The sequence below is a fragment of the Eumetopias jubatus genome, unplaced genomic scaffold, assembly GCF_037043125.1.
Source record: "Eumetopias jubatus isolate StellerSeaLion01/CBP00866 unplaced genomic scaffold, mEumJub1_p1.0 scaffold_14, whole genome shotgun sequence".
Lineage (NCBI taxonomy): Eukaryota > Metazoa > Chordata > Mammalia > Carnivora > Otariidae > Eumetopias > Eumetopias jubatus.
The window spans coordinates 89,777,756-89,800,651 of NW_028274820.1; the positions used below are offsets into that span (position 1 = coordinate 89,777,756).

Genomic DNA, 22,896 nt, shown 5'->3' on the forward strand with positions numbered 1-22,896 from the left:
GCCCCGTGCACCAAAATGTATGTGCAAGAATGTTCGTAGTAGCCTTGTGTATAGTGGTCCTAAACGGGAAATTCAAGTGTCCACTAGCAGTAGATTGGCCAAGTAAAATTTTGAATATTCATACAGTTAAATATGTACAGTAATGAAAATGAACAAACTTTGGTCCATGAATGTCTCTCTCAAACATCCTGTTGAACCAAAGAATTCTTGACTCTAAAGAGTACACACTATCTGATTCTAATAATATATAATTTAAAAGTTGGCAATACTAAACCATAATACTTAGGGATGCATATTTAGGTGATAAAAGAAGTGGTTAAAAGAAGTGGTCACCGTAACAGGAGAGTGCTTATCTTGGGAGAGGGAAGGAGGTGGCAAAGGTTGAAAAGGACGCAAGGGATGCTGGCACTTGGGGGTGGAGGAGGGCACCTGGTGTAGTGGAATGAGGGCTATTTGTCTGTTCACTAGCTGGACAAGCCTCAATGAGTTACTTAACCTCTCTGGGATTGGGTAGGATTTCCCGCAGCTTGAAAAATCAAGGGCATTCTACAGGGTTGATGCTGAAACCACAACCAAACAGGTGCAACTACATGATCAATCTGAAGGATTCGAAGAGAGTGAGGAATCAAGACCACAGCAGTAGAGCACATCAGGGTGAGAGCTTGCTAAGGGCTGAGACTTAGCTTCCTGTCCCCCTGGATATAAATCTGGGAAAAGGGAAATAATGAGCTACGGGAGGTGTGGCCGTGGGGGAAAGTAGTGTCCGTAGTCTGTGTGATGGTTCGTTGGAGGATGAGTCCATTCTGTCATTGCTAGTTGAGCAATCCCAGGAAAAGCCTCTGCTGTCATAGCCATCCTGTCTTTTCCCATGTGCAGAGGGCTCGCCTCCCCTTCCCTAACTCTTTTCTTTCCTTTCTTCTCACTCAGTCATCTTCCCTTCTTCTCACATATCTTGAATTTGTTGAATTCCTACCATGTATAAGGATTAGATTTGCTTTTCAGTAGATAGCAGGTATTTGCTTGCTGGACCCTGTTCTAGACACTAGAACCAAGTGGAGCTGATCCCTGCCCTTATTGAATGGAAAAGTCTGGTAGAGACGCCTCTGGTCTCCTCTCATCGGTGGGGTGAGGTCGGTGTCTCTAGCCCTTCTACCACTGCCTTCTTTCTTTGAGTAGAAAATGGACTAATGGAGCCTGGCAACATCCTCAGGATTACCGACGCCTAATGTTCCAAGAGCTATGTTTTGTTTCTCATCTGTAGGATCACTGGGACGCAGGTGGCTTGTCTCCGTTAGGAAGAAATGTCCAAGAGTATTATTCTTTGTCTTCAAATCTGGAAAAACATCTGCTAACATCACTTTTCTTGCTTGTAACTCTAATAGTTTATCAATATCAAATACTTTCCATGAATATGACCATAATTTGAGTTTAAATAGTAATAAAATATTCAGTGTATTTCCTTATTCCTTGCTTATACAATCCTGTTGTTTCATTTCTTCTCTCTTCTTAGCTTAAATGGTACTTACTTTTCTGAATGACTCCCAGAGCATATTAATTTGAACATCTCTGAAAGATTCCCGGAGAACTGTAAATAAATATTGATCAGCCTTCCTTCTTAAATGCAGTTTTCTTTTAAGGTTCGAGTAAAAAACAAAACAAACAAACAAACAAAAAAACGCACAACTCTTTTCTTACCATTGCAAAAAGTACGTAACAAACACTATCCAGTAAAAGGTTTTTATTTATATGACACATATACTATTGATTAAAGAAGTTGAAGTTCATGAGTTTTGTTATATATCACTGTGTTTTAGTTTCCCCTCACTGATTGCAACCCCCTTTTGCATGGTTGGCTGCCTGGAAGGCATGCATGAAGGCTATGATGGCTTAGTGAAGATTTTCTGCTCTGGAACCGTGACTAGATCTTTGCCTTCCAGAAGAAGCTTGACTTTCAACCTTCACTTGAACTTCAATTGTATCTGTTTCTTCAGCCAGGTCTTCTGACCTCCTTAGGGACCACCCTCACTCCTGGGGCAGACCAGCTTACCGAAAGCCAGTTCTCCAGAAAAATTGCTGAATGGCTGATTCATTCAAAGCCACTTGAGCAAATGTGTGTGTGTGTGTGTGTGTGTGTGTGTGTGTGTGTGTGTGTGTGTGGCAGATTAGTCCAGTCCAATCCCATGAAGTACCTGAATGTATGAAGGCCAGTGAGAAGGTGGATCTGTGGTGACAAAATATTGGGCACCTAAATCTACTAAGCACCACTTCTTTTCAATACTGTGTGAGAGCTTAGCTCAGAGAACTTGTCCAAGATCACACAGCTTAGCAATGTCAATTTTGATTCCAAAAGAAAAGTGCTTTCATTTACTCAGATGCATTTTTCAGGGCACGGCATTCACCAGATTTATTAGCTGGAGTAATACCATAAAGAGATGCTCCGCTCATCTACCACCAGGCTACCAAGTGGCACAGATCATATAGGATCAGCTGTCTAGTTGCTCTTTTCAAGATAATGGTTTCCTATTACTCTCTGACGGTGACCAATTAATTTTTAAATATTTATGATCATTATGTTCTTGATTTGTACATATTGAATGGTATCTACCCACAGCATTTTGTATCTTTATTGAAACTCAAATTGTCCTACCTTTGGCCAGTGAGAGCCTCTTCAGGGTGGCTCCTGTGTCCTTTAATATGACCCATTTCGACTTTAGTAGCCGTCTTGCTCTCTGTTAGGACGAAATCTTCTATGCTCTTCTGTGCATTCCCTGTCCCAGACCTGCAAACCTTATCTTTTCTCCAAGGAGCCCTGGTTTCTTTAAGTGGGAGATGTTAGTGCAAGGACACGTGGTTGCCAGGAGTGCTTGTCGCTACTGGGGTGGTCATTGCTTCCAGGCTTTCTCTGTGGATAGATGAGATGAACTTCATGAGTTCAAGTTAATATTTCCAATTCAGATTCAAGACTTGGGGATTTTTACTTGTCGTCTTCTCTATTACATATCTTTCTTTCACACTGAGCATCCTGATTCTGAAAGACATGGGAGATGATAGAACTACAGTGTCACTAAACTTCTCATATGGTTTATCCAGATCGTGGACAGAAGAGTCTCCAAATAACAATACCAATACGACTAGCACCCAGTAGAAAGACCAAGAACAGTTAAAAATTTTGTTTGCACATGTTCTCCACCCGCCCCCAGCCCTGGTTATTTGTGGTTGTGTTACAGCTATACTCTCAGCACATAGTCATATGTTTGCTCCCTTTTAACTCTCATTTTGTCTTAGTTCTCAAATATGTACACACTTGATACTCATCATTAGACCTCAGGCCAATATCTAGTAGTTCTGTTGTCTAGGCACATTCTCTGCTAGATCCAGGAAGGGCTATGGGGGCAGCATTTCCTGAGTTCTTGCCTGCCGATGACAGTCTGTCATACTTGAGACTCGAACTGTAGTTTTTGTGACCTATCCTGTTTGCTTGTTTTGGTTTCTTTATCAAGGGCTCTTATTGTTTGCATTTTGGATCTTCTTTGTCTATCTTAAATATTTGTCATTTTCTCTTGAATCTTGTTACCTCTTGATTTCTTTTTGAGTTTAAAAACTTTCCTCCGTTCACTTTCTAGTCCTCTGAAGGTACTATTTTTTTGTTTTTATTCACTCTTCTGTTCCCTCTGGTTTAGTTTTCATTTCTGAAGTGACTTTTTCCCCATATATTTCTAATTCTTTCCTGAGGTCTGTCACCTCATTTCGGAGTTTTAAAAATTGTAATTTATTGGGGCACCTGGGTGGCTCAGTCGGTTAAGTGTCCAGCTCTTGATTTCAACTCAGGTGGTGATCTCAGGGCTGTGCGATCGAGCCCCATGTGGGGCTCTGCATTGGGCAAGGAGTCTGCTTGAGATTCTCTCCCTCTCTCTGCCCCTCCCCCCACTCGTGTGCTCTCTCCCTCTGGGGAAAAAATTGTCATTTATTTGTTTCTTACTGTTTTATGCTATTTCCTTAATGTCTTTTAGTTAGTTTTGAAATAGTCAATGACAGATCTTGCCGGTTTTACGAGCACACTTTCATTGTATGTAAAGGGGTTCTCCTGCTCCTTTTCCTCTTTTTAAAATAATAGCTTTGGGATTTTACCAGGAAATCTCTCATTTTTATGTGAAATTCGTTTTTTCAAACTTTTATAAGGAAGCGTGGTTCTTTTGAATTGTGTTTAAATATATGGCAGTTTTCTTTGGGGCGTTTCCGGCTATTCCGCTCCACCATTTTGGTCTAGACTTTCTCTTTGTCTCTGTTGACTCTGTCCTAATTAATTCTGATCCCACTCCTACCGGCTTTTCTCTAGGGTGGGGCCCTGTCTTAGAAGAGGGCCCCATGGGTCAGTTTTGGAACTTACTGTGGACCCCTTATTCTTACCCACTATTGGGGTAGGAACAGGCTCCCCTGGACTCCGGCTGTGGTGCCCAGTCGTGCTGCTTTCTTCCCAGTGAATACTTTTTAACTGTTTTGAGGTTCTCCTGTTCTCAGGTGTTTCAGTTCCCCTGTTGCTTCCTTTGTCTTCCTCTTGCATAGGCACTGGTACCATGTGGTGGTGTTGCTACTATCACCTGTATTTTGGCATTTGAAGGGATTTCTCTTCTGATTTGGGGTTTGAGGGGAATCTCTTCACCTAGTTTTCTTGCTGATGTTTTGGTATGTTTTTTATTTTGCCATGTGCTTGCTCTAACTATTTTTGTGTGGGAATTCTGAAAGATCCAGGCTATACTTCCACTATTATTGTCATATCCTTCCAGTCATGATATAATTGAAGTTGAGGATCAATATAGAAAAAAATAAAGATGGTATAAAGTAAAATCACAATAGAGAATATATGTACTGGCCATTGAGTAATTGAGGAAAAATAATAATACATTAACCTGGGAGTGGATAGGACAGCAGAGTTCATCCATATATAGTAATTTTGTAGTAATATGAAACAATTTAAGTGGGAGATGATAGTGCAAGGACTATGGGGTTATTTAAACAGTTTTAAATGGTGAAATTTAAATAGAGTTTCTTTCTTCATTTCTTGTCCCATTACAGACGCCATCCCTCCAGCCCAACAGATATTTTCTCCTTGTCCTGCTTAGACAGAATCACAGAGCTAATGGCCAGGGACACCGTCAAATGGTCTTGATGACCAAACAGACACCCGAGAGCCTGTGTTCCATGAGTTTGCATGTTAACTCTCATGTGTCATGGTGTCTAAGGAACACTTTCAAAAGCATGACCCAGAATTTCTCAAGCTAGCAACCGTTGACAGCAAATTCTATTCCAGATCATGAAGAATGGTAGACATTATTCACACTTTATATTATCTCCCCAAATATATACTGTTGTACATTAAAGATATAGATTGAGCACCCACTTCATGCTCAGGTGTGTGTATGCTGTGTACAGGGAAACATAGGAGTGACCAAAGGGACTTCTGGTCTCTGGGGAGTGACTTGTTTCCCAGGGGTGTTCACTGGGCCAACCTTGGCATCACTCCTGCAGCTTAATTTCTGTGACGCAAAAATGTTTTTTAGAATCACATCAACTTACCCCTTAAAAATTGATTCTTGAAAAATTCCCCCAAAACACACACAGCCACTTGAAACTATGGTAGCCCCCAAGGCTAGAACAAGTGGTTAGCCCAGAGTTATGGGCTCACAACCGTAGGTTTGGTGTGTATTCTTCCTCTAGTGTACTTGTTTGCTGTCATTTCTTGTGTGATTTTAACTAAATATCAACTCATAGACGAACCTGGTCGTCACATTAAAATCAAAAGAGGCTTATTTTAGATTCAGTTACTGCAAGCAAAGATTGCTGTTTAAATAAATGTTATTATAAATCCCTTTATACTTTAGTCTTTTATGTAAAACAAATAAGCAACTTGCTGATTTCTTTTCTGTAAATTGAGAATTTTATACATCAGCTTTGCTTAAAGTGAGGAAATCCAGCACTTGGATGGTTGCTAAACAGATCACACTCCATTACATAATCCATATATAGACACACATTATACTATTTATAAAACAGCATGTGCTATCTTTTTTTTCTCTTTTTAAATCCCCTTTTGCCACCAGATTATAAACCTTTTGAAGGCGGTGATTATGTCTTTTATGTCTCTCTTTTCCCATCAAATGTTTACTAAGTATATAGTGATGGTGACATGCTGGTGAAATGTGGGAGATATTTCAGGGTGGTACTGAAACGTTGGATATAATCAATCAGTTGACTACTCTGCGTGCAAAGATCTGGGAAGACAAAAAGACAATAATAATATATATCCTTGAGAGATAATCTCATTGGAAAGATTAAAAAAAACATATAAACATTGACAAGGAATTGCCACATTATTTAGATGTCAAATGAAGTTGATATATTGTGTTCTTCGTAAAAATATTTAATTTTTTTTTCTTTCCACTGAACCAATACCAGTTGTTTTTTAGTCCTTTTCCCCGTTTTTCTTTCCACATATTTGACAATCTCTAGTAACAATATATTGATTACAGCTACTTTCACCATCTGACATATTTTTAACATGAGTATAATTTTCTGATCATATTCCTTGCCTAGGAAAGAGAATCTATAGAGAGACAATATGAGACAGCCCGGCAGGCCCTGATGGGAAAGATACCTCCTCATCATACACTCCTGTTCCAAAGGTAGTGATATATCACATTTATTTATACCTGGGCATCTTTAGATTGATTCTCTAGTATCCAGATATACCAAATGAATCATCAACGTGAACAGAGGCCTCTGTACTAAAGTGGACCCAGTGATTCAGTAGTAAACCTAGTTCTAGAAGCTTTATTTTCCTTTCATTTATATATACTTTAAAAAGACATAATGTGTTCAAAGCTCTTAGAAACTGATGGCTTTTTTTTTTTTCATTCTATAAAGAATGGTATTTCTGGTGAAATTTGAATATATATATCAGCCTTCTCCAAGGCTGTTCATGACGGAAGGTTCATTATATCCTATTGTATATCTTGCTCTTGTCCATCATGACTCTCAAAACAATAGTAATTATGTGTAAAGTCATTTGTTTAAAGCCTCCTTTCCATATTAAACTGTATATTCCATGAGGGTGGGAATCATTGTATCCTTATTAGCCTATGAATTCTCTATTCTTAATATGAAAGGTTTTACTTAGTTCTTCTGCATAGTAAAGGCTTCGTGATGTTAGTGGCTGTAATTACTGTACTATTAATTTTTACATATCAAGAGTCACATTTAGGCTTTAATATTTACTCAAAATGAATAACTAGGTCACAGGATAGCTATAGAATGCTTGCATTTTATTTTATCATTAATGTTATAGGCTTTGATATTCTGAATTCTCTTTCCTGTGTCACATTTTAGAAAATTTGAGTAATAAAGTGAAGTCTCTGTTTTCAGAAAGTTAGGAAGAGCATGACAAGACCTTAATTATAGCATTTTAAAAAGCTTTTTAGAGTGCAGTGATTCAAGGAAGCAGAATAAAGAAGCCATTTAAATTTTTTTTCAATTTCAGTTCTTTTTATTGTCTGTAATTTTAAGCTATCTGTTGAAAATCTTCATCCAATATAAATGAAACCAAGTTTTGTCACTTTGTTACATATCCAAAAAAGTGTGATGAATTTTCTCCATATTGATAGGCTATCTTTGGATAGTCTGATTCAAAAGATAGGCTGTGTGGCATACACAGAGTTCTACTGAAGGGCCAGGAAGGTAATGACCGGGAGATAGGCAATGTCTTCCAGAGCAGCAAAGCTGGGGTCTGTGTGACCTCCGACCAGCAGCAGAGCCATGCTTATTAAAACGCTGGGGACAGAGAACCGAAGCAGTTTTAAATATGAGCTCCAAATGGGTCATACCAGGACAGATAGATGCTTCGAATTTGCATGCATTTATATGCATTTGGGCTACTTTGCACACAGCAACTCTATTTAGCAAGTCTGAGGTGAATAGCAACAGGATTTTTTCACTAAAAATGGTTAATGATTCTTCCAAGTCACTCTGGGGAAACAGGCTAGTAGAGATGAAAAAAGAATATTTTACACTGGAGTTCAGTTGAGAGTATAATATTAGAATTTTTAGAAATATTTTATTCTGGTATCATTTCAAAGCACTGGATTAGAAACAAAATTCGAAAATATCTATTTCGATTTTTATAGCAGTGGATACATTGCTGACTCACATAACAAATGGACTAGAGTTTCTAATAGAATACGTAGAATACATACTAATCGGTAGGAAGATAATTTGCCTATATTAGTGACTTAATGGATAAGGAAGATTCAAAACAATACAAATTCACCTAACCTACAAATTAGAATGTAATAATGCTAGTGTTTTAAGACAAGCTCGGGGGTAAATGTTGAGTGGATATATTATATTATTCCAAATAGATTTTATGGGCATTTACATTTATGTGGGTATATCAGTCAGTATTTAGGTATTATGTGTGTGTATGCTTGGTATCATTACAAAATTCTTTGTTTTTTTTGTTTGTTTGTTTGTTTGTTTCTGATTTCAGGGGTCTGGTGCCAGCACCTATTATCAATGGTCTACATTATTTTACAGCTTTAGAACTACAGAAAAGTTCTGAGCTTTGTGAAGATTATTTTAAAGCTCCCATTGGACCGTATTCTGAGAAGAGGTGAGTTGAGTTTTGTCGAATAAAATCAGTTATTTTCTGCTGATTAGCTAAGATCACAGCACTCCTCCCTAAGCTTCAGAGAAATCTTAAAACTGGGGAGCAGGGCCCCACCTTCCACCGTGGACTTTGAAGGAAGTAGATCCTGGCCCTCCAGGGAAGACACAGGCATATATCTTGGGTTCATCCAATTGAAAGCTTCTCTCTGGGATTTTGAATCTTGAGGGAGTGACACAAAGATGCAAGGGCAGTTAGAGATCCATCAAGACATTGGCAATGGAAGATCAAGAATCCATTGTGGAGGGCAAGCAGTGATGATCTACCTATCTCTTCCGGTATTGAGACCTGGCTGTGTTCTTGGCACCTAGCTTACCTTGGTTCCTGCCCAGTTTTTAGGTCTGATTCTTCAGTTTTTCATTAGTCTATAAACTACATGAAAGCTTTTCAGCAACTCCTTTTTAGGTACTAAAATGAGCCAGATTTGGTGTTTGTAATTTGCAATTAACATCTCTGACTAGTATAGCTCTGTGTTTCTAAATGTTTACCAGCTGGTGTCTAATATACAAAAGGGCATTTCAGGGTTCCAGTGCTTAATATATCAAAGTGTAGTTCAAAAGCTGAGTAGGTGTTAAACTGAAGACCACATATAGACCACAGCTGACACTCCACCACTGATTTTAGTGCTTGGCCTTTGCAGGCACTCTACTACATTCTGTTCCTGCTTCTGCTGTGTTTACTTCTACAATTGACCATCTCTCCATACATAGGTCTTGAATCCAAATTTCCCAAGCAAAAATCTGGCTGGTTGGGTCAATCACCATCTACTAGGGGTGCCGCTCTTGAATAGGGATCTGTAGCTAGAGCCCTCATAGGAAACAGGCTGGTCTATGGATTGGTTGCAACTATATCAAGCACCCATCCTTTATCTGATTATCTGTGGCCAGACCAATGACAGAGAACCAAGTAGAGAATTCTTCAGAAGGGGTCGTGTGGGTTTGGCAGAGTCTCTGCAGTATCTGAATCCATGGCAACATAATAGACAAGAAACGGGACTGGAATGAAGTGCACTAGAATATTATTAACAGGGGAGATTTCTTTAGAAATATCAGTTATTTTTATTTTCTTCTTTATTCTTTTTTTGTAACTTCTAAATTGTCTTTACAGGATATATATTTTATTTTTATATACTAAAAAAACTAAGAATCCATGATGGTTTGATGAAATATTTGATAAATGGAAAAAATTGGCCCTTTAGATACAATTAAGTTTTCACATCACTCTACATGTTAAAACAAATGTTAAAGATATAAGGCGTTAAATACAATCAGTGTCTATGATATAATAATAAGTATGGAGATTGAGATACATATGTATAGCCAGTGTAATTAGGTTTAAAAATATTCATGTGTATGTATAGAAAAAAATACTGAAGATACACCAAAATAGAATCAGTTATTATCGTGTAGTGATGAGATTATGACCAATTTTTATTTCTTTGTTCTTCTCCCATATTTTCAATGGTGAACATTTAATAATTTTTGAAGTATTAATGTCACTTTAAAAAGTTATCTTAAAGGTCTGCCACAGCAAAGGGATATTTTTTGATGGCATGTGTCATAAGAATGACAGTTTAAAAAATGAGTGTTTTCCTTTACTTCTGAGTTTTATTGCTGTAGCACTTGGATTTCTTCCCATAAACTTGATGATGAAAAATAACCTTGCCTTCTAAGGGGTTCCTTCAAGCCTACCATTTCACTAGCTACTAGAGGCCCTAGTATTCTAATTAGTATTGATATTCAATACTAATTGAAGGGAGAAGGATAGACACATTCCGACCATAACAGAGAGTTAATATGCTTAACAGGCCACACTGGGCTTATACATCATCTGTCCCCACGGTGAAAAGGAGGGGTCAGACCTACCCTCAAGTTTGACCATTCGCTGGTGGTAACATATGTGTGTCTTTCAACTCTACCACCTTTTTACATCTGTCTTTCAAAGCATTTTCATTTAATACTTTCTTTGATAGAAAGGAAAAAGTAATTGTTGAAAGACAGACATTGTTCTGTGATTCCCGTCCCACCTTTTTTTGGTGTGTGCTTTAAATGAAGACCTACTGTCTTTTTCAAAAATAAGAGACCAGAACATGCGTTATGGGTTGAGTTGTGCCCCTCCCATCCCCGCCCCACCCCCTGCCAAATTCCCCTGCTGGAGTCCTGGCCCCTCAGAATGTGACCTTATTTGGAAACAAGGTTGTTGCAGATGTAATTAGTTAAGATAAGGTCATACTGGAGTAAGGTAGTAAGGTAGACCCCTAAACCAATATGATTGGTGTCCACATAAAATGGGGAAATTTGGACACAGGCCCACGCACCGGAAGAGGCCTGGGGCGATGTAGAAACCAAGGAGCCCTAGACCGCCAGCAAACCGCCAGAAGCTAGAGGGGAGGCCTAAAACAGCTGCTCTGCCCCAGCCTTCCGGAGTAACCAGACCTGCTGACACCTTGATCTCGGACTTAGAGACTCTTAAGACCGTGAGACATTAAATTTCAGCCACTCAGTTCACAGTACTTGGCTACACCAAACCTAACAAACTAATATGTATTAAAAGTCCAGTGACATTTTTCTTGCTATTTTCTTTCTGTGCTCCCTTCAACATACCATCTTGGTATTACTTTAGAGATTTAGCCATAAGATCTATGGATTGTTGTGTTTTTTTTTTTATTAAAAGAAGGAAGAAAACTTTATGCTTCTATAGTTTGGAATAAAAGGTCTAGCCCATAAAACATAAATGCATCCAACGTTGTATTTAGCAGAACAAGATTCAGTCTAGTATACTCTGGAGAGAAGCTCCCAAGCAGGATTACTAATGTTACTTGTCCACTGCAAGAGGAAAGAGCTATTCAGTCACTGAGAAATCCAGAAGTTGGCAGTATTGGTCTCAGTTCTTTAGGAAGTACTTCTTAGACAAGCTCAATTACCTTATGTGGGAGCAAGAGGTTGGAAAACAAAGTCTTCTAGTATCATGGTATTCTACCTGAAGGGGGGCTAGTACTCTGTGAAGGGATTCCAAAAATTGTTGTCTGACAAAAAGAGACAAACCCAAGAACTCTGTCCAACCTGGTAAGAGGGATCCCCTCCTTCCAATGAGCAATTCAGTTTTTCTATCTGTTGATAACAAGTACTCAAAGCTGCTTCTCTCTTTTTTTTTTAAGATTATTTATTTATTTATTTGAGAGAGAGAGAGAGAGAGAGAGAGAATGCACAAGCAGGGCACAGGGGAGAGGCAGAGGGAGAAGCAGGCACAGACTCCCCACTGAGCAGGGAGCCCAAGGCAGGGCTTGATCCCAGGATGCTGGGATCATGACCTGAGCCAAAGGCAGATGCTTAACCGATTGAACCACCCAGGTGTCCCTACAAGTACTCAAAACGTCTAAGCAGAACCCTAGCTGCAGGGAGATTGCTCAATCCTGGACTGTCTCTGCCTGGGAATGTTGGTGCCATCGAGCCCTAGTTGTAGTTGGTAGGTTGAGCAGAAGGCAGGTGTCCATGCCCAGTGTGGGAGCTTTCCAGGAGAGCTGATTTTGGATTCCAGCCATGGACTACCACCCACGAACTGCAGCTTCTGCTTGCCATTCAGACATAACCCAGACAGCATGAGTGTCCTCACATTGGACGTGTCCCCTCAGTATGCCTACATCACCCACTACATTTCCTCCTGGGTCAAGGACAAGCCCAGATAGATAATTGGACTGTGTTTCCTAGTAATAGGGCCTTGAACTCCTGGGGACACCTCATTAAAACTTGCTTCTACCCTTTTCATCTCTGCTACAGTCATAATATCATCTTGGTAGACAGAGACACCCTCATTAAGTGACAAGCTTTATCCTGAATAGACCCGATTTGCATCAGCCTTTTCTACTGCAAAGATATGAACTTAAGTTAAATGCGGAGTGTGAACAAGTGGAGGTCAATCTGAATTTGACATTTGATCCCAGAAATGTACTTCTGTGCTGAAATAGTAGTCATCGTGCTGGAACTACAGGGAAGAAAGTGTAGTCACTTTCAACCGCCAGGTCCTGCAGTAAACAATTACCTCTTAATTTTCAATATTTTAAATTAATCTTTGGCTAAATCATGAAAAGACAACACTCTGACAACAAAACTTACTATAATTAACACTGGCAGTGAAAAGTAGAGCTCTAATGACAAAGTTGAGGAGGTAGAGGTGGAAAGTCAACATGCATCATCTGTTGTTGATGGAACAAGAAACGCAGGATTGAAATACGATACACGAAGGTGTAGATCTGACAGATGGAGGAACTGAAAACAGTGATAGGGCTCTTGGGGGGAGGAAAAACGGGGAGTGTTATTAAGTGAGCTGAATCCTTTCTGATAATAGCAGATATTCATATCTACCAAAGATCGACTGAAAACTGGTAAGTCAATAAAAGCCAGTAATATATTATTTACAAATAAGATTATTGTCAGAATATCTAAGAACAAGACGTGGTTAAAAATGGTTGACCGTCGGGGCGCCTGGGTGGCTCAGATCGTTAAGCGTCTGCCTTCGGCTCAGGTCATGATCCCAGGGTCCTGGGATCGAGCCCCACATCGGGCTCCTGGCTCAGTGAGGAGCCTGCTTCTCCCTCTCCCTCTGCCTCTCACCCTGGCTGATGCTTTCTCTCTCTCTCTCTCTGTGTGTGTCTCTGTGTCTCAAATGAATAAATAAAATCTTTAAAAAAATGGTTGACTCTCAGGAGAGTACAAGTGGTGTTGGGAGAGGTAGGGCTCGGGTTGCTGCTTTTTATTATAAGCTCTTCTGCATAATAGAATTTAGTTTTAATTATATATATAGACAGTTAACCCTTGAACAACACAGACTGGAACTGCATGGGTCCATTTATAGACGGGTTATTTGCAGTAGTGTACTGATGTACCATAAATGTATTTTCTCTTCCTTGTGATTTTCTTAATAGCCTTTACTCTATGTTCCTTTATTGTAAGAGTAAGAATACAGTATCTAATACATACAACATACAAGATATGTGTTAATCAACTTATGTTGATTGAATCAACTTATATATACCGATATTTGTTATCGGTAAGGCTTCCAGCCAACAATAAGCCGTGAGTAGTTAAGGTTTTGTGGAGTCGAAAGTTACGTGTGGATTTTTGACTGCAGGGAGGGTCAGCACCCCTAACCCTCCCTCACATGGTTCAAGGGTCAACCCCAGTAAGTTGCTTAAAATATTAATGAAATGTTTTTGGAGAAATAAGAAAAATCACAGAGGGAAAGGTGAGTACATTTTGACTAGATAAACATCTTCAGTTTCTCTAGGTCCAAAACAAATGTAAAAGGAAAAACAGCAGGCTATTTAAAATGTAACAAAAGAGTCAAAATTCAATATATAAAGAGTTCACACAAATTGACAGAGCAAACAGGAAGATAGATCCCCCAAAGGTAAATGAGGAAAAGACAGTTTACAAATGACAGGAGAAAAGCTAATTAATAAATGAATAAACTTAAAGATTAAGAAATAATGTTGAATCTTGCTGTGAACAAAGCAACAAAGCCCAATTAGTTCACAGTGCTCTGCAGGATGAGCCTCTCTCCTCCCGTCCATGAAGCTGCGCCACCCCCCGGGAGCTCCAAAGCCAAGAAGCAAGTGAATCCCAAAGGAGAGTAACCTGGTGGCAGGAAGTGCACTGGGCCAAACACAGGGATGTTGGGCACGCTAATCACACCCGAACCTTATCCTAAAAGGGGAATAAAATCACAGTCCCCAAAACTTGCATTAGGTTTGCCCAGTGTGTGGTCCTAATACATTTTCGTATCCTCTGTCCTTGAAATAGCAGGAGAGGCCATATGTAAATTGCACTCGATTTCTAAAGTCCTGGGCATTAGTACCTGTGCCTTACTCATCTTACGTACGCTCCAGTATCCATCACGATGCTTTGCCCTTAGCAGGCGTTCAGCTATGTCTTGTCGGGTGGAGGAGAGGTTTATGCTAATATGTACAGCTTTTACTATGCCCGGTGCTCTGTAAGTCCTGCCGCAGGTACCGCTGAACGCTTGAGCTCAACAGAGACGGGCATAGGCCACTGACAAGGCTCCAGAAAGGTGACCCAGTGCAGTCACAGGTGTAGATCGTGTGGCGCTCGGTAGCTTGTCATCTCAACGGGATCATGCACTTTTCATTTTTCAGCGGCGAGGATTCCCACCTTATCAAGAACTATTCTACAGTATTTCATTCTTATCCATGGTCAAAAGAAATGGCTTTTCAGCCTCCAGAGGGCAGCGTCTATTCCCGCCCGGGATCAGGAGTAAGTGATAGTGAGGCCGATCAGGCCATAAAAGGTATGTGTCATTTTACATACGTTTCTCATATAAATATTAATATCATAATTATATCTATTTCCCACTATTTCCTGATTTTTTTTTTTAATGAAATGAGTATTTTAAGTGAGACTCTCTCCTCTGAGGTAGGGTGGGTTTTTTTGTCTCCCATTGCTTAGAGATGAGAAATGAGTTCAGAAAGGTTGGGAATGTGCCCAAGGTCACTTACTTAGGCCACTTAGAATGGGCTTAGAATAGGCTTCTGTTTTGCCCACTGAGCCACTCTGCCGGCAGGGGTCTTCCCAGGTTGCGGGCACGTGCTCTCTGCAGGAGGTCTTTGAGGACTTGGGCTCCATTCAGTGAGGGTGAAGAGAAGCCGGGAAGGTTTCCAATTGCTGGCCCATCTTCTGCCCTGGGAGTCTGGCCAAATCCCGTTGGTTTTAGATTTAAAGGCTCTGGCCCAGCCTAGCCACGTCAACCCCTTCATGCCCCTTGCTCCTCCACACACAGGTGAATGCATATCTCCAGGCCCCGACCAGAGGGGCATTGCATTTTTGTCTCTGGACACACTAGCGGTGTTCACAAATGACAGCAAGTAAAGACCTTGGACAGTGTTGGGGAGACTGAAGGGCTAGAGGTAAAGGGAGAGAGAACGGGAGAAAGTAACCCGGTGTTGGGATAGAAGGTGGGGCTCTGTGAGCAATGGAAAGAACAATAAGGAACTTGGAGGACTCCGTAGGACCTGCAGGCTAACAGGGAGCTGCCACTGATAGCCTGGGTAGGTGGTGAAGTTCTGCCTGAGCCCAGAAGGGAGGTGAGGAACCCCGCCTTTGGGTGACCGAGGGAACCAGAAAGAGAATAAAGACTGGTTAGTTTGCCAGGGACGAGGAGACACGGTGGTTGGCATGTCCAGAAGGCAGGGTTCCTAAACAGGCAGCGTCTCACCAGCTCGAGGGTGGAGGCCTCTCTCTCCAGCTGTGCTTACGTTCAGGACAGCCAGCCAGGATAAGGTGTTTTCAAGCATTTTACATGTGACAGTGGACACAGACGGTAAGGATTAGAGTCCCAAGACCAAAGTTCTAGGAAGTCATCCCAGATTCTGAAATAGACACTTTGTTGTCATCTCACCAGTTGTGGGGAGTGTTCTAGGAACCCCTTAAAGACTGCGACCTGCCACTTAGGAGCCTGAGGACAAAACTCCAGGAGCCCTGGACCAAATTGTCACCAAGGCCCTCCATGGTTCTGGTGTCCCATAGGACAGTGTTTCCAGGCCTTTCCCATCTTATTTTCTGTCCTCTTGTACCTTTCCTTCAGTGGGACTTAGAGTCAAAAACTGCATTCCAGACAGTCTGACCAGAGTGGAAGTGGGCTGTTACCCGTGAAAAGAGCACTGTATTCAAAATCAGAAGACCAGGTTCTAGCTCCGTTTCTACTTTTGTCTGACTGCACAGTGTTGGGCAAATCAGATCATGTCTGAGCCTTGAGAATGATATCTGTCCTACAGTAATATAGCAACATCCTATACCACCATATATTACATTATAACACACATGTGTATATATGTATGTAATATATATATAATATACATGTATATATAATATGTATATATATGATGTATATATATGTATAATATGTATATATAATATGTATATAATATATATTATATATTATAATATACATGTATATATACATGTATATTATAATATATAATAATCTAGAACCAACAAGATGGGTGTGGTGTAAGAAAGAAAGAAGTCAGGTGCTAGATACCTACTTGGTATTATAAATTTGTATACACATAAGCAGAAGATGGTGGTAGTTTTCTGCAGGGATGGTTTCTAGAGATTTATTTTGTTCCTTTGAATGAGCCATGTTTTCCTGTTTCTTTATGTGCCATGTGATGTTTTGACATCACGTTTGAAAAAGCAGCCACCGCTCCAAGTGTGCAGGCCGCCCCAGGTCTTGTCCAGAGCCCAGGGTCAGTTCAGTGTGAAGGCTTAGGGTCTTTCCAGTCCTTTTCTGGGCATGTACTTTTCCTGGACCTATGCGTATGCTTTTTTCCGCTTCCCCAGCATACACAGCCGCTTTTTGAAGTCTTTACTTCCCTAACAGTCTTACCCTAGCTTCTTCTTGGGACTTTATGAAGATGTTCTTTTGTCCTCTTCAATTAGTAATGTCTTGCCCCAGGCGTACGTAGCTCTGGGTCTTCACTAGCCTCGCCCGCTTCTTCCTGCAGCTTCAGCTGGGTGGGATCCCAGCCGAGTCACTCGTGGCCCTCTGAAACCCGAGTTCGGGGACACAGAGACCCATCAGGCAGCCCCCAGGCAGCTCAGCACAGTGCTCTACTCTCTCTGGTTGGCAAAAAACCCTGAAATTTCCTCCTGTTTTTAATGTCGCTTTTTCTTGATTGGGCATTCTCTTGGTTGCTAGGGCTCTTTCACTGAGCTCCTACAAGGTTGTTTCAGTTAGTCTCACTGTTCAGTGTTTGCACAGGGGAGCAAGGGCCTGGAGCTTCCCAGTCTGCTGTCTCGCCGGTGTCTCTCAGGGGTGGTTTTCTTAGCAATAGGTCCCACGACTGGCTCCGGGTCAGTTAAGCTCACCTGTCTTTTGCACACGAACTGCCAAACCAGACTTCCGTCATCTAACACATAGGTACTTGATTTTCTTCTTATGTGAGGGCAGCTTTTATTTTCTTCTTTTTATTATTTTGGTTTCAGCCCCACATTCTAGTTTAATTCGATCATTTGGGGTGTTGGTTCATCCTCCATATTTACAGTTTTATAAGTTTCTGTAAAACAAGCAAGCATGCTACCTATGCCTTTGTCGTAGTCTCTGCCAACAATAGGATCCAGGACTTGGCCAAGAGTAGTGTCCTGTGACAAGTCTTCAGACACTCAGTTCCAGGGAGAGCCTACTTGCCATGTGATTTCTACTCACATCTCTCTAGTGTCCTTATGTGAGAAGCTTTGATACGTGCCTTGCAGAAATCAAGACAAGACTGTATCAGTGGTGCTTTCTAACTCAGGTCAGCATTTTCTGTGAAGGGCTAGACCCTTTTGCAATTACTCAACCCTCCCACTTGTGGTGTGAGAACAGCCATAGACAATATGTAAATTAACTGCCATAGCCTGGGTACCAGTAACTTTATTTACTGAAACACACTGCACACCAGATTTGGCCTATGCGCTATATATTTGTTGACCCCTGCCCAAATAAAAGGGAAATTAAGTTAATTTGAAATAATTAATTTGACATAATTTGCAAACTCCTTCCAACACTTATCACTCACTATGGTGTTTTATGAATGCGCAAACCATTTCTTTCACAAACTTGAATTTGCTAAGGTTTGAAGTCAAGTGCACTAGTTTGTAAATCTTTGTTCCCATGTTCCCATGTTTCCCTTTGTTCTGCATGTTCCAAGCAGTGTTATTTGTCTCCCGTACTTTTCTTGCTGTCAGTGAGCTCTCCAAGACCAAGCTCTGAAAGCACTTCCGTAGTTTACTCCAGCACCCTGGGATAGAGTGTGCCTGGGTGTGGAAACTTGAACGGATTTAGAAAGGAGGCCTACTCTTCCACTGTCTTCTTTCTTCTTCAGGGCCTTCCTTCTTTTAAGATGTTTTTGTTACCCTTTCCAGTTTGAAAAACATCTCCATGGTAGGGGGAAAAAAAGAAGCACCAGCAGCAGCAAACAAGGAGGAGCTCTTCGTTTTCTTCTCTCTCTCTCTCTCTCTCTTTTTTTTTTTTGGTCCTCTGTTAACATAGTATCATCTCATGGAATGTGCCCTTTTTGCTCTGATTATACCTTAAAAAGGCCCATTTCCCTTCATGATTCAGATTGCTTCTGTTTGCCTGATAGATGGAGTCTTCCTAATCTTATGGTATGGGTCACTCCATTTTTTCTTATTCTCTGTAGAATCCTCTGCCTCACTTTCTCAATCCCTGCTACACTGCTTCTCCCCAGGGAGAATGTGGCTTCCTCTGTGGCCACTCTGTGCTCTACCTTCAGTCTCTCTCTTTCAAACTCTTCTTGCTGCCCATAGTCCCCAATGGAGCCTTATGGTACATCCTTGGTGTCTTCATCCTTGGTGAACAGACCAACCTTAGAGCACAGTGGATGAGGCTTTTCTAGGAAGGACTTTAGGATATATATGGGTGCATGTCTGTTTGTGTGTGTGTGTGTGTGTGTGTGTGTGAGTATGTGTGTGCGTGTGCGTGTGTGCACGAAGCCAGGTTAGGTATGATTGTAAAAGAATATGGTGCCAGGCATCATTACAGAAGGTATGAGCAGGATAGAAAAGTAGCGTGTGATTACTTGGGGTTCCCGCCTTCTGATCACTGGGCAAGTCTACACAGCCTAAGGCTCATCCAACCGTGCACATGATGTGTTTTGAAACTCATCCCCTATTTTTCTTGTTTGGATGTCTTTTGTTCCCTTTAGTTTGTTATGAATTAATTCTAAACAATATTCTGGTGCTTACAACGTTGCAATGCTTATTTTCTCTGTAAACAAATAAATCTCTTGTGTACCAGGAGGTTAACTCTATGTACTGTCTTTTTTTTTTCTTAATGTCTTACAGAGCTATGTAAACAGCCACTTCCATGTGACAAAGGGTCTGTCCAACAGAGAAGACACATGGTCTCGGTCATCAGCCACCCAGGTTTCAACACCAAACTCATCCTGCCTCCAATCCCTCAGGGCCGCAAGTAGACCAGTAGCTGACATTTGGTCTTAACATACAAAACTGGTTCTGATCAGCGTCCAATCCCTTTGTCTTACCTGGCCATGGGTCCTGTTTGCCACTCAACCAACTACCTACAAAAGAAGTGTTTTACATGCCTTTAATTCTCTCAATCAGTTTCTTTTGTGATTCTCAAATAGTGTCTTTTTAAAATGTAAATTATTCTTAGCTTTTAGAAATGTAATTTCAGTTTTTCTCAGAGCTCTTAATGATTTTTCCAACTGCTTCCTGCTCTGAAATATCAGACGGCAAACTCTCCCAAGATCTCTGCATTGCTGTGTGCAGAGTGATTTTTGGATATATCCAACTGGGATTCTGCTTTTGAAATTTCAGTGTGTCCATTTATAACATTAGTGTATACCCTGGGGTACTGAAATATTTTGTTCTTCTGATTATGAAAGGATTGTAGAGTTCCGCTTAACTCGTGACCAACAGGATCTCGACTGCATCTCTCAAAAGGATTTAATTAATGTATTTTTTCATGGTTCTTGAGTTCCTCTAGCAATATGAAGGAATTAGAATTATCAGATATTTCTTTTAGTTCACCCTTTCCTGACTCTGATTAAGTACTGCTTGTCATTAGAAATATTTTTAAACAACTTTCTTCATCTTTATAGTTTCACTATCTACTGTTGGCAGGAAAAGAACATTGGGTAGTTATAGATAAGGCTGGTATTCAGCTGATATGTGCCAGTGTGACTATCCTGGTTCTTAAAATATTGAAACACATCTCTTTGGATTGGTAGCTGGTCTCTTCTCTGAATCCTCTGTGCATGATGATTCATGGGAGCAAGAACCTTCACATAGTACTATACTAATAGTTAAATATTTAAAATATTATAACCCTCTAATGACTTCCCTCTTAAAAATATTAAAACCCCCTTTGATAGCCCCTTTTCCCATGATCAGATTTGGATGTAACATGATTTGCTATTGGTTTCTGTCTGCCACTTAGCCCTATTCTCAACAGAAGCTGCTTAAATTTCTTTTCTTGGGGTTGGTGGGGGGGATGGGAGGGGGGCCTGAAGAGAAGGACACGGCTGAGCAGGAAAAGGGAGTTGGTGCCCTCGGGGGCAGCGAGGAGGCGGGGAGTGGGCAACTTTAATATTCACCAGCGTCATCTAATCTTTTAAGAAGTTATTTTGAAATATTTTAGAAACAGCAGAAGATATAAAAACAAGAGTTCCAATTTCAGACAACATGGAGGAGATGCACTTTCCCCTATTTCCTCCACTAAGTACAATCAAATCCCACAAATTGTATCTAAAATAAACACAAGACGATTGAGAGGTAGAAGGAAGAAGGCAAGCTAGCTGGGGACCTTGGGACCTGAGTAGCAACACAGAGGTGAGTTCCCTGGGGTTTTTTTTTGGCTCAGATATCCTGAACTGGGTGCTAGAGAAGCTATAACCTCAAAACATTAATGGTAAAGACCACACATCTCCAGCCAAAAGCTTGTACTCTCTAGCTAAAGGACTAGGAAAGGGGCAGCCTGGCAAGACAGAAAACGTTTAGACAATAACTGCCTTACTTTGGTCAGACACCGTAGACGAAATTGTGGCTCCATCCTTTCTCTCTACCCTGTCAGCCAAGGCTTTTCTGGTGAAAAGACTGACTTTCACAATATACTATCCCAAATGTCCAAGGTATCGTTTTTTAAAAAAAGAAAAAACTCATCAAGAATCAGGAAAACTTCAACTTGAATGAGAAAAGATAATCAACATATACCAGTGAATGGTAAGCCAAGGTGAAACAGATGCTGGAGTGATCTGATGGATTTTAAAGCGACTATCATAAAACTGATTCAAGACGCAATTATAAACACAATTGAAAAAAATGAAAAAGGCAGACAATCTCAGCCAAAAAAAAAAAAGTCTTAGCAAATAAATAGAAGATATAAAGAAGAACCAAATGGAAATTTTATACCTGAATAATACAGTAACTCACTGGATGGACTCAGTAGTAAAATGGATAGGACGGAGCGGGGGAAAGTCGGTGAACTTGAAGACCGAGCAACTGAAATTGCCCAGTCTGAACAACAGAAAGAAAATAGACTGAAAGACAAAATGAGCTCCAGGGACATGTAGGATTATATGGAAAGATCTGATGTTTATGTCATTAGCGACCCAGGAGAGCAAAAAAGAGTATGTGGCTGAAAAAGTATTCAAACAAATAACGACAGAAAATTCCCCAAATTTGGCAAAAGCCAAAAATCTACAAATTCAAGAAGATGATGGAACCCAGACAGGATAAACACAAATAAATTTGTAACAAGACACACCATAATCGAACTTTTGAAAACTAAGGACAAAGAAAAATATCCTAAAGCAATGAGAGAGAAAACATCTTCATTATACAGAAATAACAAATCAAATGATAACGGATTTTTTATCAGAAATCACGGTACCACCAGAAACCATGGAAGTAGATCAACATTTTCTAGTGCTAAAAGAAAAAACAAAAACTGTTAATCTAGAATTCTGTGTTCAGTGAAAATGTCCTTTGGGAATGAAGGGGAAATCAAGACATTCTCAGGTAGAAGGAAAACAAAGAGACTGTGTTGCCGGCAGACCTATATCCTAAAGGAATGGCTAAAGAATGTTCTTGAAACAGAATGAAAATGTTAAAGAAGGACATTTGGAACAACAGGAAGGAAAAGAGAACAATAAAGTAAAAATACGGATTAATATAAAGAAGTTTTTTTCATCTTGAGTTTTTTAAATAAGGTTTGATGATTGAGGGAAAATTATAGCATCTAATGTGATTCTCAATATGTGTAGAAGTTACGCATAATTTAAGGCAATTATAAACAGGAATGAAAGGACTTAAAGGGAGGTAAGCTTTCTACATTTCTCTTGAACTGTTAAACTGTAGACTGTGTGATAAATCATATGAATAATGTAATACCTAGAACACCACCAACAAAGCTACTTTGTGAGATACATCCAAGAAATACTATAGATAGATAAAAATGGAGTTTTAAAAACATTTCAGTGATACATGAGAAGGCAGAAAAAAGAAATAGAGAACCGAAAAACAAAACAAAACAAAAAACAAAAGCAGCCTTAAGCCCTTATATAATAGCAATTAACATTAGAGTAAACAGTCTAAATACACCAATTAAAGGCAGAGGTTGGCAGAGTAGATTTTAAAAACGTG

At 40.2% G+C, this 22,896-nt stretch overlaps 1 protein-coding gene across 3 annotated transcripts in view; it reads left to right on the forward strand.

Annotated features, from left to right (window-relative positions):
* LRGUK (leucine rich repeats and guanylate kinase domain containing) overlaps nucleotides 1-19,706 on the forward strand; it is a 109,043-nt gene extending 89,337 nt beyond the window's left edge. For all 3 annotated transcript variants that reach the window (XM_088018424.1, XM_088018423.1, XM_088018425.1), the window contains 4 exons: nucleotides 6,592-6,680; nucleotides 8,540-8,662; nucleotides 14,868-15,019; nucleotides 19,576-19,706. In XM_088018424.1, coding sequence (XP_087874550.1) covers nucleotides 6,592-6,680; nucleotides 8,540-8,662; nucleotides 14,868-15,019; nucleotides 19,576-19,706 — 495 coding nt within the window. The remainder of the gene's footprint in view (nucleotides 1-6,591; nucleotides 6,681-8,539; nucleotides 8,663-14,867; nucleotides 15,020-19,575) is intronic.
* The last annotated feature ends 3,190 nt before the right edge of the window (nucleotides 19,707-22,896 follow it).